The sequence below is a fragment of the Poecilia latipinna genome, unplaced genomic scaffold (assembly GCF_001443285.1).
Source record: "Poecilia latipinna isolate Pla-1442-1.1 unplaced genomic scaffold, P_latipinna-1.0 Scaffold1536, whole genome shotgun sequence".
Taxonomy (NCBI): Eukaryota; Metazoa; Chordata; class Actinopteri; order Cyprinodontiformes; family Poeciliidae; genus Poecilia; species Poecilia latipinna.
In genome coordinates, this window is record NW_015114152.1 from 193,542 (window position 1) to 211,140 (window position 17,599).

Sequence of the window (17,599 nt, forward strand, 5' to 3'; positions counted from 1 at the left end):
GATTTTGAAGAAAAAATCATCAGAATTGGTTAAGCTAAGTAAAAAATAGATACTTTATAGTACAAATCACAGGGTGAAAATAGCAATATAAATGGTTTCATTATTATATATTATTTTTCCATGATGACAGGTGAGGCTCTGCCTCACCTGCCTCCCCTGACCGCAAGTCACTGGGACACAAAAAAGAAGAGAAACAAGTGTTAGCATGTTCGCGATTAGCATGTTAGCATGCTAGTTTTAGGTTTAGCTAATTCATCTTCACAAAACTGCAGCATAGCTGAACTCTTGTAATCGCATTTGACCAACGCTGAAAGATGATGTAGAAATTAATCTCAAAGCTATGAACATTTTTTTGTTTAAGTTATATTTAATGGATATTACAACTAAAAATAGGTGTTTGTCTGACTGGCTGTTAGCCTTCCGTTGTTACTTTTCCTCAAACCCATATCACATTCCATATACAGGTATGGAAATTATTGTTGACAATAATGCTCTTAAATTCAATTTTTACCTTTTTAAACATCTCTTTTCTTTGAGTTTGGAAGCAAACTTTTGTGTACAAGTTTGCTTTTTGCATTTCTTTTACAATACAATTCTTTTTATAACAGTATTCAGGACAGATAGCCATATGTTGTTGTTTTTTTTATTAAACAGTTTTATGTTTGGTTTTGTTATTGTTTGTTTCCTAACCAAGACATATGTTATAAAAAGGTGTTTTTGAAAAAACAAATAGGAGTTTTATTTCCCCACCAGCCACAGAGATTAATTTCATAATCTCTATGACACAATGATAGTCTGAGATTCCCCAAAGATAACCTGCACTGCAACAAAGTGTCTCTTATCATCTTATATTTATGCTCTTATCTATTAGCACCTGGAGTGGGGATCCCCCCCCCCCACCACTCAAGGTCTCCACAGTTTCTTTATCCATCACGAGGGCGTCCATCTTTATTGCAAACGCGCCCGGATCTCATACTGTGCAGTGTCAACGTAATTTACTGTCTCATAAAGCAGGACCCTTTGAGACTTTAATGGTGATTACGAACTATCCTGAGAACCAATAACAGCCGAGAGCTGGGATGGGGAGGGTCTGCACGCCTGCACTCCCTGTCATCCAGGGCACTTAGTCTTTGACTGCTTGCCTGTTGTCCTTTCAGGTGACCCTTCACTAAACAAATCCTGGCTTCAGTACCTGGTTTCTCAGGGCAGATGTTTTGGTTGTGTTGGGATTTACTGCAAGACAAGGAATGTTTGCATTTTTTTAAACATCTGAATAACTGAACAGTTGTCACAGTTAAAACTCTTAGGATTATTTATTCTTTTGGAAGTGTATTTCATTGTGTTTAGAACAACGTTGTTCGCAAACCATGTTTTCCAAGTCAAGCTTCAGATGACTGACATTTCCATTTAGGAAGCATTATATAAAGGCTACCTAAAATATAGGGTGTAAATTCAATAATTACCTTTCAAAATAATTCAACACGTTAATATTTAACATATTTATCTTTTTTTGGGATGTTAAACTCAACTTAAAAAAAAATCCCAACCTGTTATTAACTGTTCTGAATCCAAAAACAATGAATTAGATACATTTTCCTATAAGAAGTAGGTCACAGAATTTCTGAAGGAAGTGATCCTTCTTTAAAGATCTGTTCTTGACAGATTTGCAAGATTATTAGGAAACCTTGATCTAAATCAGCATTTAAAACCTTTTGTCTGGTCTAATCAGTACTCAGGACATAAACAGTAATCAGGAAATTAGCAAAGAGTGAGGCTCAGTTTGGGAGAATAAATGAACTGAAGTGTCTTCGTAATGATGCTAATTTGGCAAGGCATGAAAAAGTCAGAGGCTATTTCAGCTTGTTTTCTTTTTTCTAAAACGATAAGGCAAAGTCATTTTAGACGCAGAAAGACAAACTGTTAGGTTTGGGGTGCAGCTGCTATGCAGAAGCCATAGAGAAGTTATTATTTTTCTCAATTAAGAAGAAGAGCCACTGCAACCAGTGTCAGTCCTGCATTTCCACTCTTTAGTGGCCATAGAGGGTCTTCCTGGGAAAACCCTCTAAGACCACAATGTCAGTACTCACCCACAGAGTCTGGTTTTTCAGTCCAGATCCAGGATTTGGGGTTGGAGAGAATGGAATGGATAGGGTTAGGGTACCCACAAATGAATTTTCCTTATAAAAGTGAAATGAAGGGAATAATTTATGGTGCAAAAGTTATTGTCAACACAAATTTCTTCACTTTTTATGCTTGCATTTGTTTTTGATTAACCCTAATACTTCTTGTAGAAGGTCTGAGCAGTCGTCCAGTCCATCTGCTCTCCTTTCAAATGTGTTAGGTTAATATGAGAAGGAAAATAATCTCCTTGTTTCTAATTTGTGTGTATTTTGGATAACAATCTGCTTCATCTCACGGTCACAGTTAGAAACAAAGGGGATTTATTTGTGCAACTACATGTACTGCTTCTCCGACTGCCACAGTCTGCAGTGTAATCGTGATTTTTATTTTTTTTTTTTCCCCCAGCAAACTCTGCGGTGAGGATAATCCAGGATCTCCAGACCTCTCAGTCGTTGATAAGATTACAAGGTCTCAAATGAAATAGAGACATGAGCAAAGGTTTGAAGGCCAGGGAGGAGCCAGTCAGGACCGAGGTAATGTCACTGCCATTTCAATGTTTATTGGGAGCGGCACACACAGATCCCCTTCAAGCATCACGCACACACACACGCGCACATGCATTTCCCTGCATTGATCTGTCCAGAAAAAGAGTTGAGGTCAGCAGGCATATGTCTAAATTTCTTTCTCTCTGTCGCTCACACTCCATTTGTCTCTGTCTGATTCAATACTCTCCTTCCCCCCCCATCAGGCGGCCGTGTCTCAGCCGTACATCTGCGACTGCCTTTCCCTGACCCTCTCTCACACTCCGGAGTTTCTTTGTCTCCGTCTCTTTGCCCTTCACTTGACATCCATAAATCAATCAGACCAATTTCATCCAGAACAAAGCCTGATGGATTTGCTTCGGAGCCACCGTCCTGATAAAGTAACGGCATCCAGAGTGTAATTACCCTTTGAATTAGATGATGTGGCTATGTGACCATGGATTTGATTTAGCTTAATTTTCAGCTATCTCTCTCATACTAACAACCACACACACACACACACACACACACACACACACACACACACACACACACACACACAAATAATATGCAATCCTGCGATAATGGTGTTCAAAAACCTAAGACTTTGAGCATTTTTTTTAATCTTTTCACACTAGTTAATTGTTTATTTGTTGGCAGGAAAGAGTTAAATACGTATTTTCATGTCACCCCTTCGTTTGATTACAGCTGTTAAAAGTTGACAAAGTTGAGGACCTGATTGCATCTCTTGGTGCATTCACACCAGCCCTGTTTAGTCCACTTTGGTCGAACTCTAGTTTGTTTACCTGGAAACTCCAGTTTACTTGGAAAGGTGTGAATGTGGAATCAAACTCTGATGTAGACCAAAAAAGAAACTCAGGTTTGCCTAAAAACCTGGGTCTCTGTTCGGTTGAAATGAATTCTGGTGCCGGTTTGAATGTATATGTGAATGCAAGCAAACCGGAGACCACTCCAAAAGCAGGAAGCAGACTATATCACGGGGCATTCTGGGTAAATACAACCAAAACAATTGCGTCTAGCCTTAGAGGGAGAAATGGCTCATGGTCTTTTACCAAAGACGGCTGGTAAAGTTTTGTTTTCATAGTGCGAGGAGGGAAGTTGCCTTCATGTCTTCTTCAGAGGTTTTCATGCCGTTCCCTTCAGCGGTTCTTGATGCAGCGCCACCACAGGCGAGGAGGTGAACAGGTTTTTCAAAGGGTTTGCTTCATTTGACGCAGTGCAACGTGAAAGCGAGCAGCACCAGCTGAAAATGTAACAAATCTTGCAACTTTGGTCCCCATTTGAACCAAATCTACCAGATTATCAGACGTGACAACATTCATCAAACAAGAATCTGGAAACCTCATACTGACTATATACTAAGACATGAAACAAATCTCACCAGTCGGGCCACAATAAGGACAGAATGTGTCAAACAGAGAGGCAGGATTCATCTCGCAGGTCCCACACTGAACTTCAAGGAGCTCCTGTTTTTGTTTTGTTTTTACTGGACACTGCAGACCTGGAGTGATAGGATCACTTGAATTCATTCATTTGGATGAATACTTCTCGGTATTACATTGCTTTTTTATGCATATTTTATTGCTTCTGGATTTTTATTTTCTGTTGGATGGCAACTAATTATTTTGGAGTGAATGCAAGAGTACTTGAGGGCCTTTCCGATGAGAACAAGAGCCACATCCAATCTTTGTTAAAAGGCCGTGTGAGTACAATTAACAGAAGAACGTGGATCGCTGAAAGGATTTGTCTTATGCTGGTATCGATCGTTTTGTCTCGTATAACAAATTGCAATGCAGGAAATGCGTTTCTACAACTCAAAATGAAAATACTTATTTTCTCAGGGCACATTTTTATTCAGTTTTGCAAATTAAACTGTTCTGTTTGTTGACTTTTGGATGACCTGCTAATAGCTTTACCGATACATCCCAGCTCTTTTTACCATAAAAAAGCCCCATTTTATTTATTTATTTATTTATTTATTTATTCTTTATGTACAGTAATCTGAGCGCAACACGTCAAAGTAACACATGTGAACACGTAGAGGCTGTGCCCTGACTGCAGCATCAGGGAGGAGAATAATTAAACGAGCCATGCCTGAATCTTAACACTCTCCCTCACAGATAGAGCTGATAGCTGATCAATACCTGCCAGACTCAATCAGTCAATAACGTCCTACAGCCTAACCCGGCTCGGCTCTCCGTCACCGCGTTCAGACCGAGCTGCACCCCCCCCCCGGGGGGCTGATACGTCCTCCAGCGTCTCTGTCATTTGTCTTTAGATTTGCCTTCATCTGAAAGCTACATTCCTCCTCCGTTCCCCCTCTGCTCCCCCCACTGTCAGTGATTTATGCTCGTCCCCGCTTGTCACTGCGGGACACTACGGGTCCGTGCTCCTTGGCACAAACTCATTTAAGTCTCTCTCTCTGTTTTTCTCACCGAGGGCTGACACAGGTGTCCGTGTTGCTGAAACACGCTCCATCTAATGAGCGGGTGGAGGTTGCTCAACAAATGACTCCCCCGTTCAGCCGCCTTTTGTGAAAAGGTTGTTTTTCTTTGACTTTTTGCTGTGTCATGTTTTAAGCCAAATTTGACAGAACACTGAATGATAAATATGCAGCACTGCTCTGTCTCCCTGCTCTGCTCTTGGTTTGTTCCTTTAATTTTTCATTTTCTCATTTTGCCCTCAATGTCTCCCTCTACAGGCAATTTAGGGGGGGCAGTGGAGTGTGAAGGAAACAATTTGTTCTCATATTCAGCCGCGGTCATTGACACAATCAAGCTTGCATGCGGACTTTTTGAAATTTCAGCTTTTTTAAAGGAGCCGCATGAAAGCTGTTCACCTGCAGAGCTGATGAACTGATACCAGAGGTTTTTAGATTCAGGTCGTACGGAGGATCATTTGTGAAAATCCTTCATGTAATCACTGACAGTTCTTATTAATTTAGTGGATTAATTGATTCAGTTGTCAAAACAAACTTGTTTCATTACTTATTCTACCCAAATTAAACTGTGTTTGCCTCCTAAAGATTCATTCATACCTTCATCACGACACGCCTGTGCATAATTTATGACTGATAACATGTACTGGTGTCTATTGTGTAACGTTTTGTAAAGAGCGTGCATGGGCCTCTAATTTTTTCACAATTTGTCGCATCATGGTCACAAACCACCAAGTATTTTTTTCTTTGAAGAGACAGACGAGCACAGAGTAGTTATTAATTAAAGAAAAACACTACACTGTGTTAAAAACGTCTCTCAACTAAAAATCTAAAAAACAAAAAAAATGTACATTTGTATTCAAACATTCTGCTTCGACTTAAAGCCGTTTTTTGTGGTGAGCATGACTCAGTTGTCATGTCAAGAGATTAGATGAAGAATTGAACAGTAATCCATAGTAATGTGTGGATATTGATTGAACAACAAGTGGACTATTTACTAATTAAGTGAATGAAAGGCAATACATTTCACTAGAATTTATTTAGAGTTATTAGACTGAAAGAGAGCAAATACATTTGGATGGAGCTTTGCTATATAGTATGTGTCATTTTCTTTCCCTCTCACAGCTTTAATTTGTGTTTTTCTAGCTTGCCTTCCCAAACAACTCAATGTTTTGCCACTTTGCAGACACCTTTTGATTCAGGTGCTTGATGGTCATGTTTTTATATTGGTTATTTTAAATCTATATTTTATTGTTTTGACCGTGCTTTGTTGTGTTCTATCCACTAGTGACACTATTCCTCTTTGTTTTTCTTGATTTCTAACTTGTTTAAAAGGGTGTTATTTAATTTCTCTGCTGTGTTAAATTTAAAGCAATGCTTTTATTTGTTTACGGTACGATAAATGTCATTCTTCCAGCTCATATTCCTGAAATTTGAAACTTGAAATGTTGTTAACATAATCAGATAAAATAGTGATATAGATTGGACTCCAGTCATTTGTTTTCTGTAATCTATTAATAAGCTAAGAGCACATTCTTAGATATTTTTTTAGATTTGTGAGGAAAAACTCAGCAAAATTTTTGGAAGCTTATGTACACAGACCCATGGCAAACCATTATTGATTATCTGCTTAAAAGATCAATAACACAGCATTTTAGTGGATGGCTAAGAGATGAAAGGTTAACATTTTTATCTTCAGTGTAACAGCTGACATGTCATTGGCTTAAGTCAACATATTTTTTTGAAATATATTTTCAACGCAGAGAAAAAGAATGTTGAAAAAGAAACAGCTACAAAAAGGCGTAAGATCAAAAACCAAACTACTTTTTGATATGTCAGTTATTATTTACTTAGACATAAAAATCTGGGACTAAATATCGTCTTTGTTTCTAACATTTGTTTCACCAGCAAAATCCCATAGTTTTCTGTATTTTACCTGCCAACCTCAAGTATTAAATACCAATCAATACAAGAGGCTAGGCAATAAAAAAAGGTGATTGGTTGGATTTATATTGCTGTGCAGGTCAACCAATTAGATTTAATGTCACATTTGTATTACCACATAGATGAATATTAACTTGACAAATTGTTACATATTGGATTGTGACTTTAATTTACAAACTTTTTTTTTAATGAACATTTTTGTTTACAAATACAAAGAAAAACAAAGAAACAGAACACAAAATATTACAAAGTATGCCAGGGGTGTAGGTTTCAACAGTAAATGCATTGGTATGAAAAACAAAAAGAACAGAGAGCAGATATTACAGACATGACAAATTAAAAATATTCAGAGATCTACAACATTCATATGTTTACAGCTTTTTTGTTCATACTCTTGGAAATAGTGGATAAATGAAGTTCGGTTTCCTTAACCAAAACTGTGAAAAAAAAGGTGAAAAAAAAAGGTGAAGATGGTGAAAATTTACATTTGTGAATATGAAATTTGCCAAATATAACATTACGTGACTCTCTCCGCCGGCTCGGTAGGTGGCAGCATGTGTTGGTGAGGCCACCAATGAAAACCCACGAGCAGGAAGTAGAAGTCCGGAAGAGACGTGGCACATAAACACATAGAGGAAGCAGACAGCTCAGGTTTATGATGACATCCTCTGTGGCAACTTTCATTGGGAATTTAGGGAGACACCTTAAATGACAGCGTTGTAGCAGTACTTAAAACAAACGACTCTTCTTTAATGTCACCGTGACAGCTAACAAGGTGAGTTTTTACTCTGTTACTTCCTTAGCTCCTGCAGCTAGCTGGATTAGCTCGCCGAGCTAGCAGCTAACCAATGTGAGAGTCGTAAATGTGGGAGTGAAGCTGTCAGAAGATGTTCTTTTTTTCTTGCTGAAAAAATGTGGTACTAATATGTAAATATGCTTTTTAAATGGTCAGTTTATTCAAAAGTCTTAGAGTTTGTTATAGCTGGTCGTGAGGTTGAACTTTGGTTACTGCGTGGTTTTTGGGCTGGAAGTAAGATATGTTTTGGGTGCTCTTATCAATATTCTTCCTTTAACATCCCCCATCTTCAGCTTGTCACGTTTACAGCGTGATTACGTCATATATAAACAAGAAAACGAGACATTAGGGACCACAATCAGCTGCAAAATTACTAAATTGTAGTTTATTAACTGTAGGTTTTTAATTACCTGAGAAACCTTTGAACTTTGGGTAATAAACATTAAACTGTCCCATTTTCTAAATAGTACATCCATCCTTCCATTTTCTTACAGTTTGTGGTTTTAAAAGCCTTTCCACTGACTTGTCTTAATTAAATGGTTAAGAATTTTCATTAGAACATTAATATTACTTTAAATAAGATCGAGAACTCTCAAAATTTGATTCTGGGAAAGTTTGACATAAAAAACTTATGTTGGATCATCGCATCTCTTTCACTGTGATCTAGGTGTCATAAAAAAAATACAGTATCCATTGGTAAGCTAGAAACTCTTGCTGGTCAGGTTTTCACAGCTGCTTTGTTTCAGAGGGATAGTTTACATTCACTCATGGGGTTGTTAACGGGTCATTACCATAAATCTACATTTGTCTATAGATGATCATCTTTGATGAAACAGATACATTTTTAGGGTAAAGGCTAATTAAAGCAGAACCAAGAGTGTTTTTAAGTTCATAGATGTCATGGTGGAAACATGAAAGACAAGACACCGCTCCTATTTAGGCAGATGTTTCGATTTTTATAATTTATAAAATGGTCATGAATGGGGCTCCTACGCAGAGCTATGTGCTATGGACAGGGAAACATTATCTCAATAAATATGTCTGTATGAACCAAGACATGGTTTCAATTTAAAAATGTATTTTTAAAAAATCTGCTGCGTTTCAATACGCAATCTGACACGTTTACATAAAGTGTTTACTTTACATAAAGTAAACACTTTATGTATTTACTTAATGTATTATCAGGTGTCATTCTTCAAAGAAGAAAACCTATTTATATTCCACATGAAGTCTGAATAAGTATAGAAAAGAAAATTAAGCTATTGGGGAAATGTTTTTCTTATTATTATTATTCCAGAATCAATTCCCTATTCCATGTTTGATCTGCTCGGATATTATTGACAAAAATCCTTTTTTTTTTTCTTTCTTTCTTTTTTTTTTTTTTCTGGTTGTCCTGCAACAAAAGCAGCAGCAGATCCGCATTGTTTATTTTTCCCCAACGCAGCGCATGCGACTATGGGTCTGTGCAAGTGTCCGAAGAGGAAGGTGACCAACCTGTTCTGCTTCGAGCATCGTGTGAACGTGTGTGAACATTGCCTTGTTTCCAACCACAACAAGGTAAATGCTGGGGGGTGCAGAGACAGAGCCGTCTCTGTCTTATGTTTGTTTATTCAACGTTTGCATTGACATCCTGCGCTTCCGCCTGCTGCTCCTCAGTGCATCGTCCAGTCTTATCTGCAGTGGCTTCAGGACAGCGATTACAACCCGAACTGTGCTCTGTGCAATAATCCGCTGACCACACACGACACAGTCAGACTGATCTGCTATGGTGAGATGAACTCTTTTTGTGTCGTTGGATCTTTATAAACCCAAAGCAGCAGAAGCGGTCGACAACCCAGCATGTCTTTTTGTCGACCCGTAGATGTTTTCCACTGGGCGTGTCTGAACAACTTGGCATCTCGGCTACCGCTCCACACGGCGCCAGCGGGGTACCAGTGCCCCTCCTGTCAGGGCCCAGTGTTCCCACCCTCTAATCTGGCCAGCCCAGTGGCTGATGTGCTGAGAGAGCAGCTCTCATCCGTTAACTGGGCTCGAGCTGGTTTAGGGTTGCCGTTGGTAACGACCTGTTGATGTTTCTTTCCTTCTTGTTTTTTTCTTGTTTTCTGTGTTTTCTCTCTTTCTTTATTTCTTGTTTTATTTTTCTTTCTTACCTTCTCTGTAGTGTTCTTTCTTGTCCTTCTTCTTTTTTTTACTTTCCTTCTTTCTAGTGTTCTTTTCTTCCTTGTGCTGTTTTCTTGTTTTTTCATTCTTTGTTTTCTTTTGTTTCCATGTGTTCTTATTTTTTCACTTTCTTTCTTTTGTGTTTTCTTTTCTTCCTCTTGTTTTCTTTTCCTGTTTTTCTTTTTCTCATTTATTGTTTTCTTTCTTCTCTCTCTCTCTCTCTCTCTCTCTCTCTCTCTCTCTCTCTCTCTCTCTCTCTCTTTGTATTCATGTGTGATAATGAAATCCTTTCCCCTGGCAGATTGAAGAGCCCGTTGGGGTTCTTGAAGAAACGACAGCTGATGTTTCTGACTACACAGACTGGTCAACATTTGATGGTGAGTCAATTGTTTGGACACACAGGGCATCAGAAAACCATTCCTTCCCCTTGAACTTCATCACATAGCCGTCACAATGAGGCTTCATAAAATCTTTAGAGTGAGTTTGCCTCCCATCAGCCTAAATACTCTAAACATCCAGCCAGCGCTACGCTGGATTGACTTAGGGATGGCCCAGTCAAAGTCCAGACCTAACTCTATTTAAAAATCTTCAGGAGTTGGAGATCTGTTTGTTCATTTCAGTTTGTAGTTGTAATCTCACAAAATTTGGATACTTTTTTAAGGTTCTGCCTTAGTGACTTATGAGTCAAATTGTTTTGTTTTTTTTCTCACAGGACAAGAAAAAAGTGGCGTTTATTCCAGTCACTCCTATAACACTAGCCTCAGCCCGCCTGCTGCCTCACCTCCCACACAAGAAAATGTCGGCGGACTTCATAAAAACGGGGATACGAATATGCCAGAGCATTCTGTGGTCAACTTTCCTGCTGCTTCCACCAGTGACACTATCACAATACACACAGGTAGATCCCCAGAAAGCCTTTTGTTTCCGGCTTCTGTGACTTTACCAACACATGCATGTTGTCGTTCTCCAGCGTCATCGCCAAGAAAGGTCTACGACACACGGGACGTTCACAGCTCTGTCACGCAGATCGACTTTGACGACGACAAGTACCGGCGGCGACCGGCGCTCGGCTGGTTCGCACGAATTTTAAAGTCAGTCCTTCGAAACTCCGCCGTGGTGCAGTGAGACTAGAGAATACAACAAGTGAGGATTTTGTTTGCTCCAGTTTTGTCTTATTTCATGCATTCTTTCCAGAAATCGTACCGGAGGAAAGAAGACGGCTCTGTCCTGGAAGCAGCGGGTCTTCATGCTCCTCTTGGTGGGAGTTCTGGGATTCTTCACGTTGATCATCATCATGGCGAAACTCGGACGCGCCTCGGCCGGCTCAGACCCAAACCTAGATCCTCTTCTTAACCCCAACATCCGTGTGGGGAAAAACTGAGGAGCAGCAGCGATTTGTTGTTTGGTCTGAAAAGAAACTGATGCACAGACTGCCCACCAGAGGGAGCTCTTTGCCCAACTCCTAGGAGGACGTTCTTCAGACTGTAAAGAAGCAGTTCTCACACCGTTTGGCTGGTTCTATTGATCCAGGTGAAACACAGAACCTTTAAAAGTGACACCCCGGGGCTCGACGCAGTTACACAATTTATCCAAATGTTGCTTTTGGGAACGAGGGGCAATACTTTATTCAGCTAACATTTCCCTGTGATCTTTGTAAGTTAATTTCTGTTTAGACTTCATGTGGAAGCATTGAGGAAACTTCAACTGTCTGCATTACAAACTGATTGACTCTGTCGCCATGGAGTCAAACTTACCCGACACATCCTACGTTTCTACGACTGTAATGATCTGCATTTCCTCTGCAAATTGAGTGCTTTGCTTTTAGCTTTGCCATTCTCACTGTATGTATGTTTTCCTGGTTGTTGTTGTTTTTTTTTTCTTTGAGTGTCCATTAAATTGGAATCCCCCAAAGTGACACGTTCTACTGCTGAATCTTTTGACTTTCTTCTGGTACTTGTTGGCTCTGCTTTTTAGAAGTCCATCGCTGCATCCGTCGCCTTCGTCACGCGCCGGTGTGGAAATATGTCCGGCACATTGTCGTGCCGTTGTGACTACAGATTATGCAAAGTTCCTGCCTGTAAGCAGCATATTGATGCTAACACAGGAGGGGAAGCACGGAGGTCGATAAGATTCCACATAACGGACGTTCTGCTCTGCTCTCATCTGTTAATGCTGCTGCCAAAATTACATTTAGAGATGTTTTTTTTTTTGTTTGTTTGTTTGTTTTTTTCATTAAAGCTGCAGGGATTGTTGCATGACGGAACATTTTTAAGATTGTTTTAACTATTTATTTATTTTGCTGCTTTCTGTGGTAAACCAGAGGAAACAATGATTTATTACTAAATATACTGCGTATACTAAATATACTTTAATGTGTCGTTACAAACCCACACTTTAATATATGATAGAGTAACATAAACATGAGTCAGTAGCTTAGAGAACCACATTTTTGCTTCTTCGCAGCTGTAAGTCTTTTGCTGTATTTCTTTAATTTCTGTTAGCTTCTCATAATTTCAAAATACACTGAAGTTGGTTGTTTTTAAAAAGTTAAATGGGTTTGAAAACATTTTGCGGCTGCATTAAATCTGTAGAATTTTGCTGTTTATGTAGCTTGATCGTTCTTCATTTCCCTTGATTAAGTAAAAAAATAAAATAAAAGGTGGCCAAACAAAGATTTTAGGTTTGTGTCATAAAAAATGAGATGATAAAAAAGCTTTTACAGAAATGATGTGCCATTTATTCTATATAATTTACCTGGGGGAAAAAAAACATAACTTGGTTGCACAACATAAAACAAAAAAAATATATAGTTTTAATTGCATGAAGTGCTTCTTTATGTTTTTAACTGAGAAATCTTCCCATTTTGTTCTAAATTCTGTACAATATTCTTAAAACTCTCAGAACTGTCCCTTCAGATACTGAAATCAAAAATATCACTTAGAGAAATTTAGGTTGACTGTATTTTACATTTAAAAGTAATACATGAAAAATTTAGACATCGTCACAAATTACTTTTCACATTTTGTTCACAAATGTTTCATGTATGTCTGAGGGAATTTAGCAATACCATGTTTTAATTTATTTAATGTGGTAATTCCCTTTTTTTAATCATTATTAAGGCGTATTATTTAAGTTTCTTAAACAAACCCAATTCCACATTTATATGTGCAACTTCTTGCATCTCACATCAGTCACCACAATAATTGCGTTTGCATTTGTCATCTGACTCTCCCAACTTTCCATCGTGTTGTTGACGCATCGCAGGTTCGCTGCATTTGTTGTTAGCGGATTTGAGTCACAGCTGAATTGATGCGGAGAAATCTACTGGCTATTTCATACATACAGCGCCTTGAAAACGTCTCCACACCCCTAGAGTTTCTTTTACGCATTTTGTCCGTTTCAATTGGGTTCTTATGTTAAAGTAGCATATAATCGCGAAAGGGAAAGATTCATGGTTTTAGATGTGAACATCACCCTGAACATACCAACCTTACCATGAGACATGGTGGTGGCAGCACCATGCTGTGGGGATGCTTGTCTTCAGCAGATGAAGATGGAAGATGGACTGAGATAAATTCAAAAAAATCTGTAAAAAAAAAAAGAAGAAAAAAACTGAAGAAGGCAGCAGAGGTTCATCAGAACAGCGACCGTAAACAAACACCCAGAGCATCAATAAAATGTTTAGATAAAATTAAAGACATTGACGTCCAGGTGTAACGTCACAAAATCTGCAAAGGTCTAAGCAGAATGAATAGTTTTGTAAAACACTGTAGATAAATTGGATTAAAACAAAGGTCTTGACTTGGTCTTTGTCATCGTCAAAATACACTTTTTTTTTACTTTTATTTACGTCTATATGAACTGAAAAAAGAGAATATTTGATCCAACTTATACTGGTAACAAATAACCGAATTAAGTTCATTCATTAAATTTGTTAAATTTGACAATTAAGCTGTTTATTTAGGTTGGTTCAAATGTCCTCTTTTTTCACTCTGTTTATATCTACATGTATGTATAGATAGACATAAGTAGCAAACTGGATTTATTAAAACATGTGAAGTGCAGTGGCCCCTGTCACATTATCGGAGTTCAATGTGGCTCTCGCTAACTGAGTTATTAGCTTGTCCATCGCATTGACATAATAGGGACAAACTTATCAATAATTTGACTTTGTTGTCAACATGCCGTTGTGATTTGCACCTCTGTTACAGAGTGTATTTATTTACATGATAGCTTCAACACAAACTAACACAGGGATGAGCTTAGACTTATCCTTGAGCATTAAAGCAAAGAAGAAATATATTTTAATCAGAAAACAGAAATGTCAAGAGTAACAGTGTAAAAATAGCCTATTGATTATTTTTTTTTTGTAAAAAGAAATCTGACTTTACGTCAGTTATAAATACAAAACTCTATAAAATGTTTGCTGAAATAAACAGTATTTGATATAACAACGGAGGGAACATTTTGTGTTACAAAATTAGAACGGACTCATTAACAAAACAGTTTAACTGTTTATTTCTTCTGTTGCTGTACGGAGTGAACAAACAAGAGGATATAGATGGAGAATTAGGGTAATATGTGACACCTTCAAGAATTTAATAGAAAATTGTTTATGAAACACAATTTGCCTCCTCAAAGATTTTTTTCTTCTTTTCACCAGAACTGTTTTTAATTCAATCACACTGGAAGATTTAGTAGAAGGAAACACTGTTTAATGTCAATCCTCAGCATCTCAAATTGATTTAAGTTTAGACTTTGAATAGGCCAATCCAAAATCTTCATTGATTTTTTTTTTAACCACTGAAAGGTGATCTTTATGGAATGCTTCGGTTTATTGTTCTGCTCCACTTGACCTTTAGATTAGCAACCGCCAGCCGAAGCCTCTTCTTCAGGATTTTACCCGTTAAAACTCCTGGTTCCATCATTACGTCTCGCTGTCCAGGTCAGGAAATGACAAAGCAGACCCAGACCATCACACTACCCCCACCGTGTTTGACTATCCATATCTCTTCTGTCATGTAAGTTGACAGAATATTTTCCCCAAAAGCTTGAGGATTATCACGATGTGTTTTTTTTTGTTGTTTTTTTTTGTTTTTTTGGTAATGTGAGACAGATGGGGCTGCACAGTGGCACAGTTGGTAGAGCTGTTGCCTTGCAATAAACCTAAACACATCTGTACGAATAGCCTATGATCATAGTTTATATCGCTGTTTATATGTTGCCCTCATTCGTACTTTCTTTCTTTTATTGATTCCTGCAGAAGCAGTCGCGCTCTGTACTGTTTTTAGTGGCGCTCAGATCAAAGCCCTTCTGTCATTGGTTGGCACAGAGATATATATATATATTGATATGTCAGGACGGGTTCTGCTTGTGCATCACAGAGGGAACATCAGTGTGAACGCCCCAGCTCTCAACGTAAGTACAGATACTGACTGTAGGTCACTTAGTTTAACAACAAATGGCTGGAATATCTTTATCTTTTAGGCTGTTTGTCAATTTAAACAATTTTTTAAAACAATAACTAACATTTCATCATTGGTTTCCTACAAAATAAGCATCAATTCTGCTTCATGTCATGGTGTTTCATTTTATATCAAGCTTACATTAATTATTAGATTCATATAAAATATGAAATGCGCAATTTTATTATAATTTTTTGAGTTAAAAAAAAATGAAAGCAGTATAATATAACTGATTGTTTTATTTCAGTCCTCAGCTGCTGCCTGGCTGGATGAAGAAATATTTCAGACCAGTTGCAAGACGTCTGAAATGTGTGACCATCAGGTAAAAGAACTGAAGCACAGAAAGGCTAAACAAGTGATGCAGCATCGCCACCACCAGGTCCATCACCACCATCACTACCATCACCGGTCCGATGACAACACCAGTCCAGAGTAAGTCTGTGACTCTTCCTCCCTGCCCTAAGACCCAATGCCTTGCAAAAATGTTTGTATCACTTGAACTTTTTGGTAAAACTTTATTTGAAGGGGTGATATAACGCTGTCATAAATGTGACATGACACCTTTTATGAACATAAATGAATGATTATGATTGTTGTCATGAAGTGTCATTCGATAAATAATGTCACTTTTAATGCAAAGTTGCTTTAAAAGTAGAATTAAAGGTCTATTAAACGCACTAACTTTACATTATTTGGTAAATAATTACACGTTAGTGCAAAGTTTTCATTGATTTTTAAAAATTCATAAAAATGTCACATCTATGAAAGTGTTATGTCAGTCTTATGAACATCCCGTTAAATAAAGTGTTACCAACCTTTTCAGGTTTGTCACATTACAACTATAAACTTCATTGCATTTTATATCACATTTAGAGACATAGTAGTAGAGCATAGTGAAAAAAAGAAGAAAAAAATAGATATATTTACTAAAAACTGCATCTGGATTGAGTCCCTTTTAAACTGACACCCATCAAGACAATCCAAGAAAAATAAAATTATGTTCAGACGTCACCTAATTTGCAAAAATAGTCAATTTGTGTGTAGTTCGACCTCACTATATCCAGCTGTTCTCTGATAAGTTCATAAAGAACAAGAAATACAGCAAAGTGGTCAGGGATAAAGTTGTGTCAATTTTAAAATAGGTTAGGTCTAAAAACAGCATGTCCAAAATGAAGCAGAGAGGTGGGAGCATCTCGTGCTGCAAGGACGCTTCTTTTGAGGACAAATGGGAAACCAGTCAGAGCTGATGGTAAGCCGGATTTAACTGAGAACTGGTCAAAAACTGGTCAGAATAAATAGTGGATAGAGCAAATTAACAAAATTTGTTAGAGCCTGCAAAAGAAATAAATTCTAGTAGGTCAAGGATCCTTACAGACAGATCTACATTAGAGAGGCTTAGATTATATCATTCAAAAATTGAGACTTTGTGGCAAGACTTAAAAACTGCTGAGTTTGTGGGATTTTGCAAAGAGGAATGGACAAAATTCGTAGGCTCCATCTGTGCAACGGTGGTATAGAAATACCACAAAAGATTTCTTTCTAAGTATTGACTTAGAAACAATTATTTTCTGATTACCAAGATTACCACGTTTTTTTTCCCACTTTGCAACTATGTGCTATTACATGAAATAAACAAAAATCTCTTATCAACGTGATTCAAACATTCTAACTATACAATGTTTTGTCAACAGCACTCTGTCGACAGTGGACAGCGGCGATCATCCTCCACACAACCAAAATCACGGGGAACATGATAAGAGTCATTCTTCACACCCTCACCATGGTCACCACAGGCAAAAGCATCGTCAATTTTCTCTTTCAGAAACCTCCTTTGATTCCTCATCTTCAGCGTCTTCCTCATCAACATCCTCTTCCTCTTCATCATCTTCCTCATCATCATCTTCCTCCTCCTTCTCCTCTTCTTCGTTTTCCTCCTCTTCCACATCTTCTTCCACCTCTAGCCTCTCTACTGGAAACACCAGTGACTCCTCAGATACATACACTCACAGAAAGCCTCAGCATTCCCAGTCTTTTACTGACATTTCTACAAAACATCGGTACTTTGAAGAACAAGAAGAAGAAGACACTGCCCCTTTAATAATTAAAAGAGGAAGTCTGCACAGAACATCTGCCA

At 38.0% G+C, this 17,599-nt stretch overlaps 1 protein-coding gene across 3 annotated transcripts; it reads left to right on the top strand.

The window, feature by feature from the left end:
* The first annotated feature begins 7,633 nt into the window (after positions 1–7,633).
* On the top strand, positions 7,634–11,915 carry zfpl1 (zinc finger protein-like 1). Of its 3 annotated transcripts, none has more exons than XM_015058375.1 (8): positions 7,634–7,819; positions 9,246–9,397; positions 9,497–9,608; positions 9,702–9,895; positions 10,302–10,377; positions 10,713–10,898; positions 10,971–11,091; positions 11,195–11,915. In XM_015058375.1, exons 2-8 carry the CDS (start codon positions 9,296–9,298, stop codon positions 11,379–11,381), a joined length of 978 nt encoding a protein of 325 aa, XP_014913861.1. In that variant the 5' UTR covers positions 7,634–7,819; positions 9,246–9,295; the 3' UTR covers positions 11,382–11,915. The 3 variants fall into 3 exon arrangements, with proteins under 3 accessions (XP_014913861.1, XP_014913860.1, XP_014913859.1); XM_015058374.1 differs by having other exon boundaries at positions 9,249–9,397; XM_015058373.1 differs by having other exon boundaries at positions 9,285–9,397.
* The last annotated feature ends 5,684 nt before the right edge of the window (positions 11,916–17,599 follow it).

Excerpts from the sequence above, each read along its gene's own strand:
- zfpl1 (XM_015058375.1), top strand. The coding sequence starts at position 9,296 with ATGGGTCTGTGCAAGTGTCCGAAGAGGAAGGTGACCAACCTGTTCTGC. Across the intron at positions 9,896-10,301 it reads CTGGTTTAGGGTTGCCGTTG|ATTGAAGAGCCCGTTGGGGT; the intron begins GTAACGACCTGT and ends TTCCCCTGGCAG. Across the intron at positions 10,378-10,712 it reads AGACTGGTCAACATTTGATG|GACAAGAAAAAAGTGGCGTT; the intron begins GTGAGTCAATTG and ends TTTTTCTCACAG.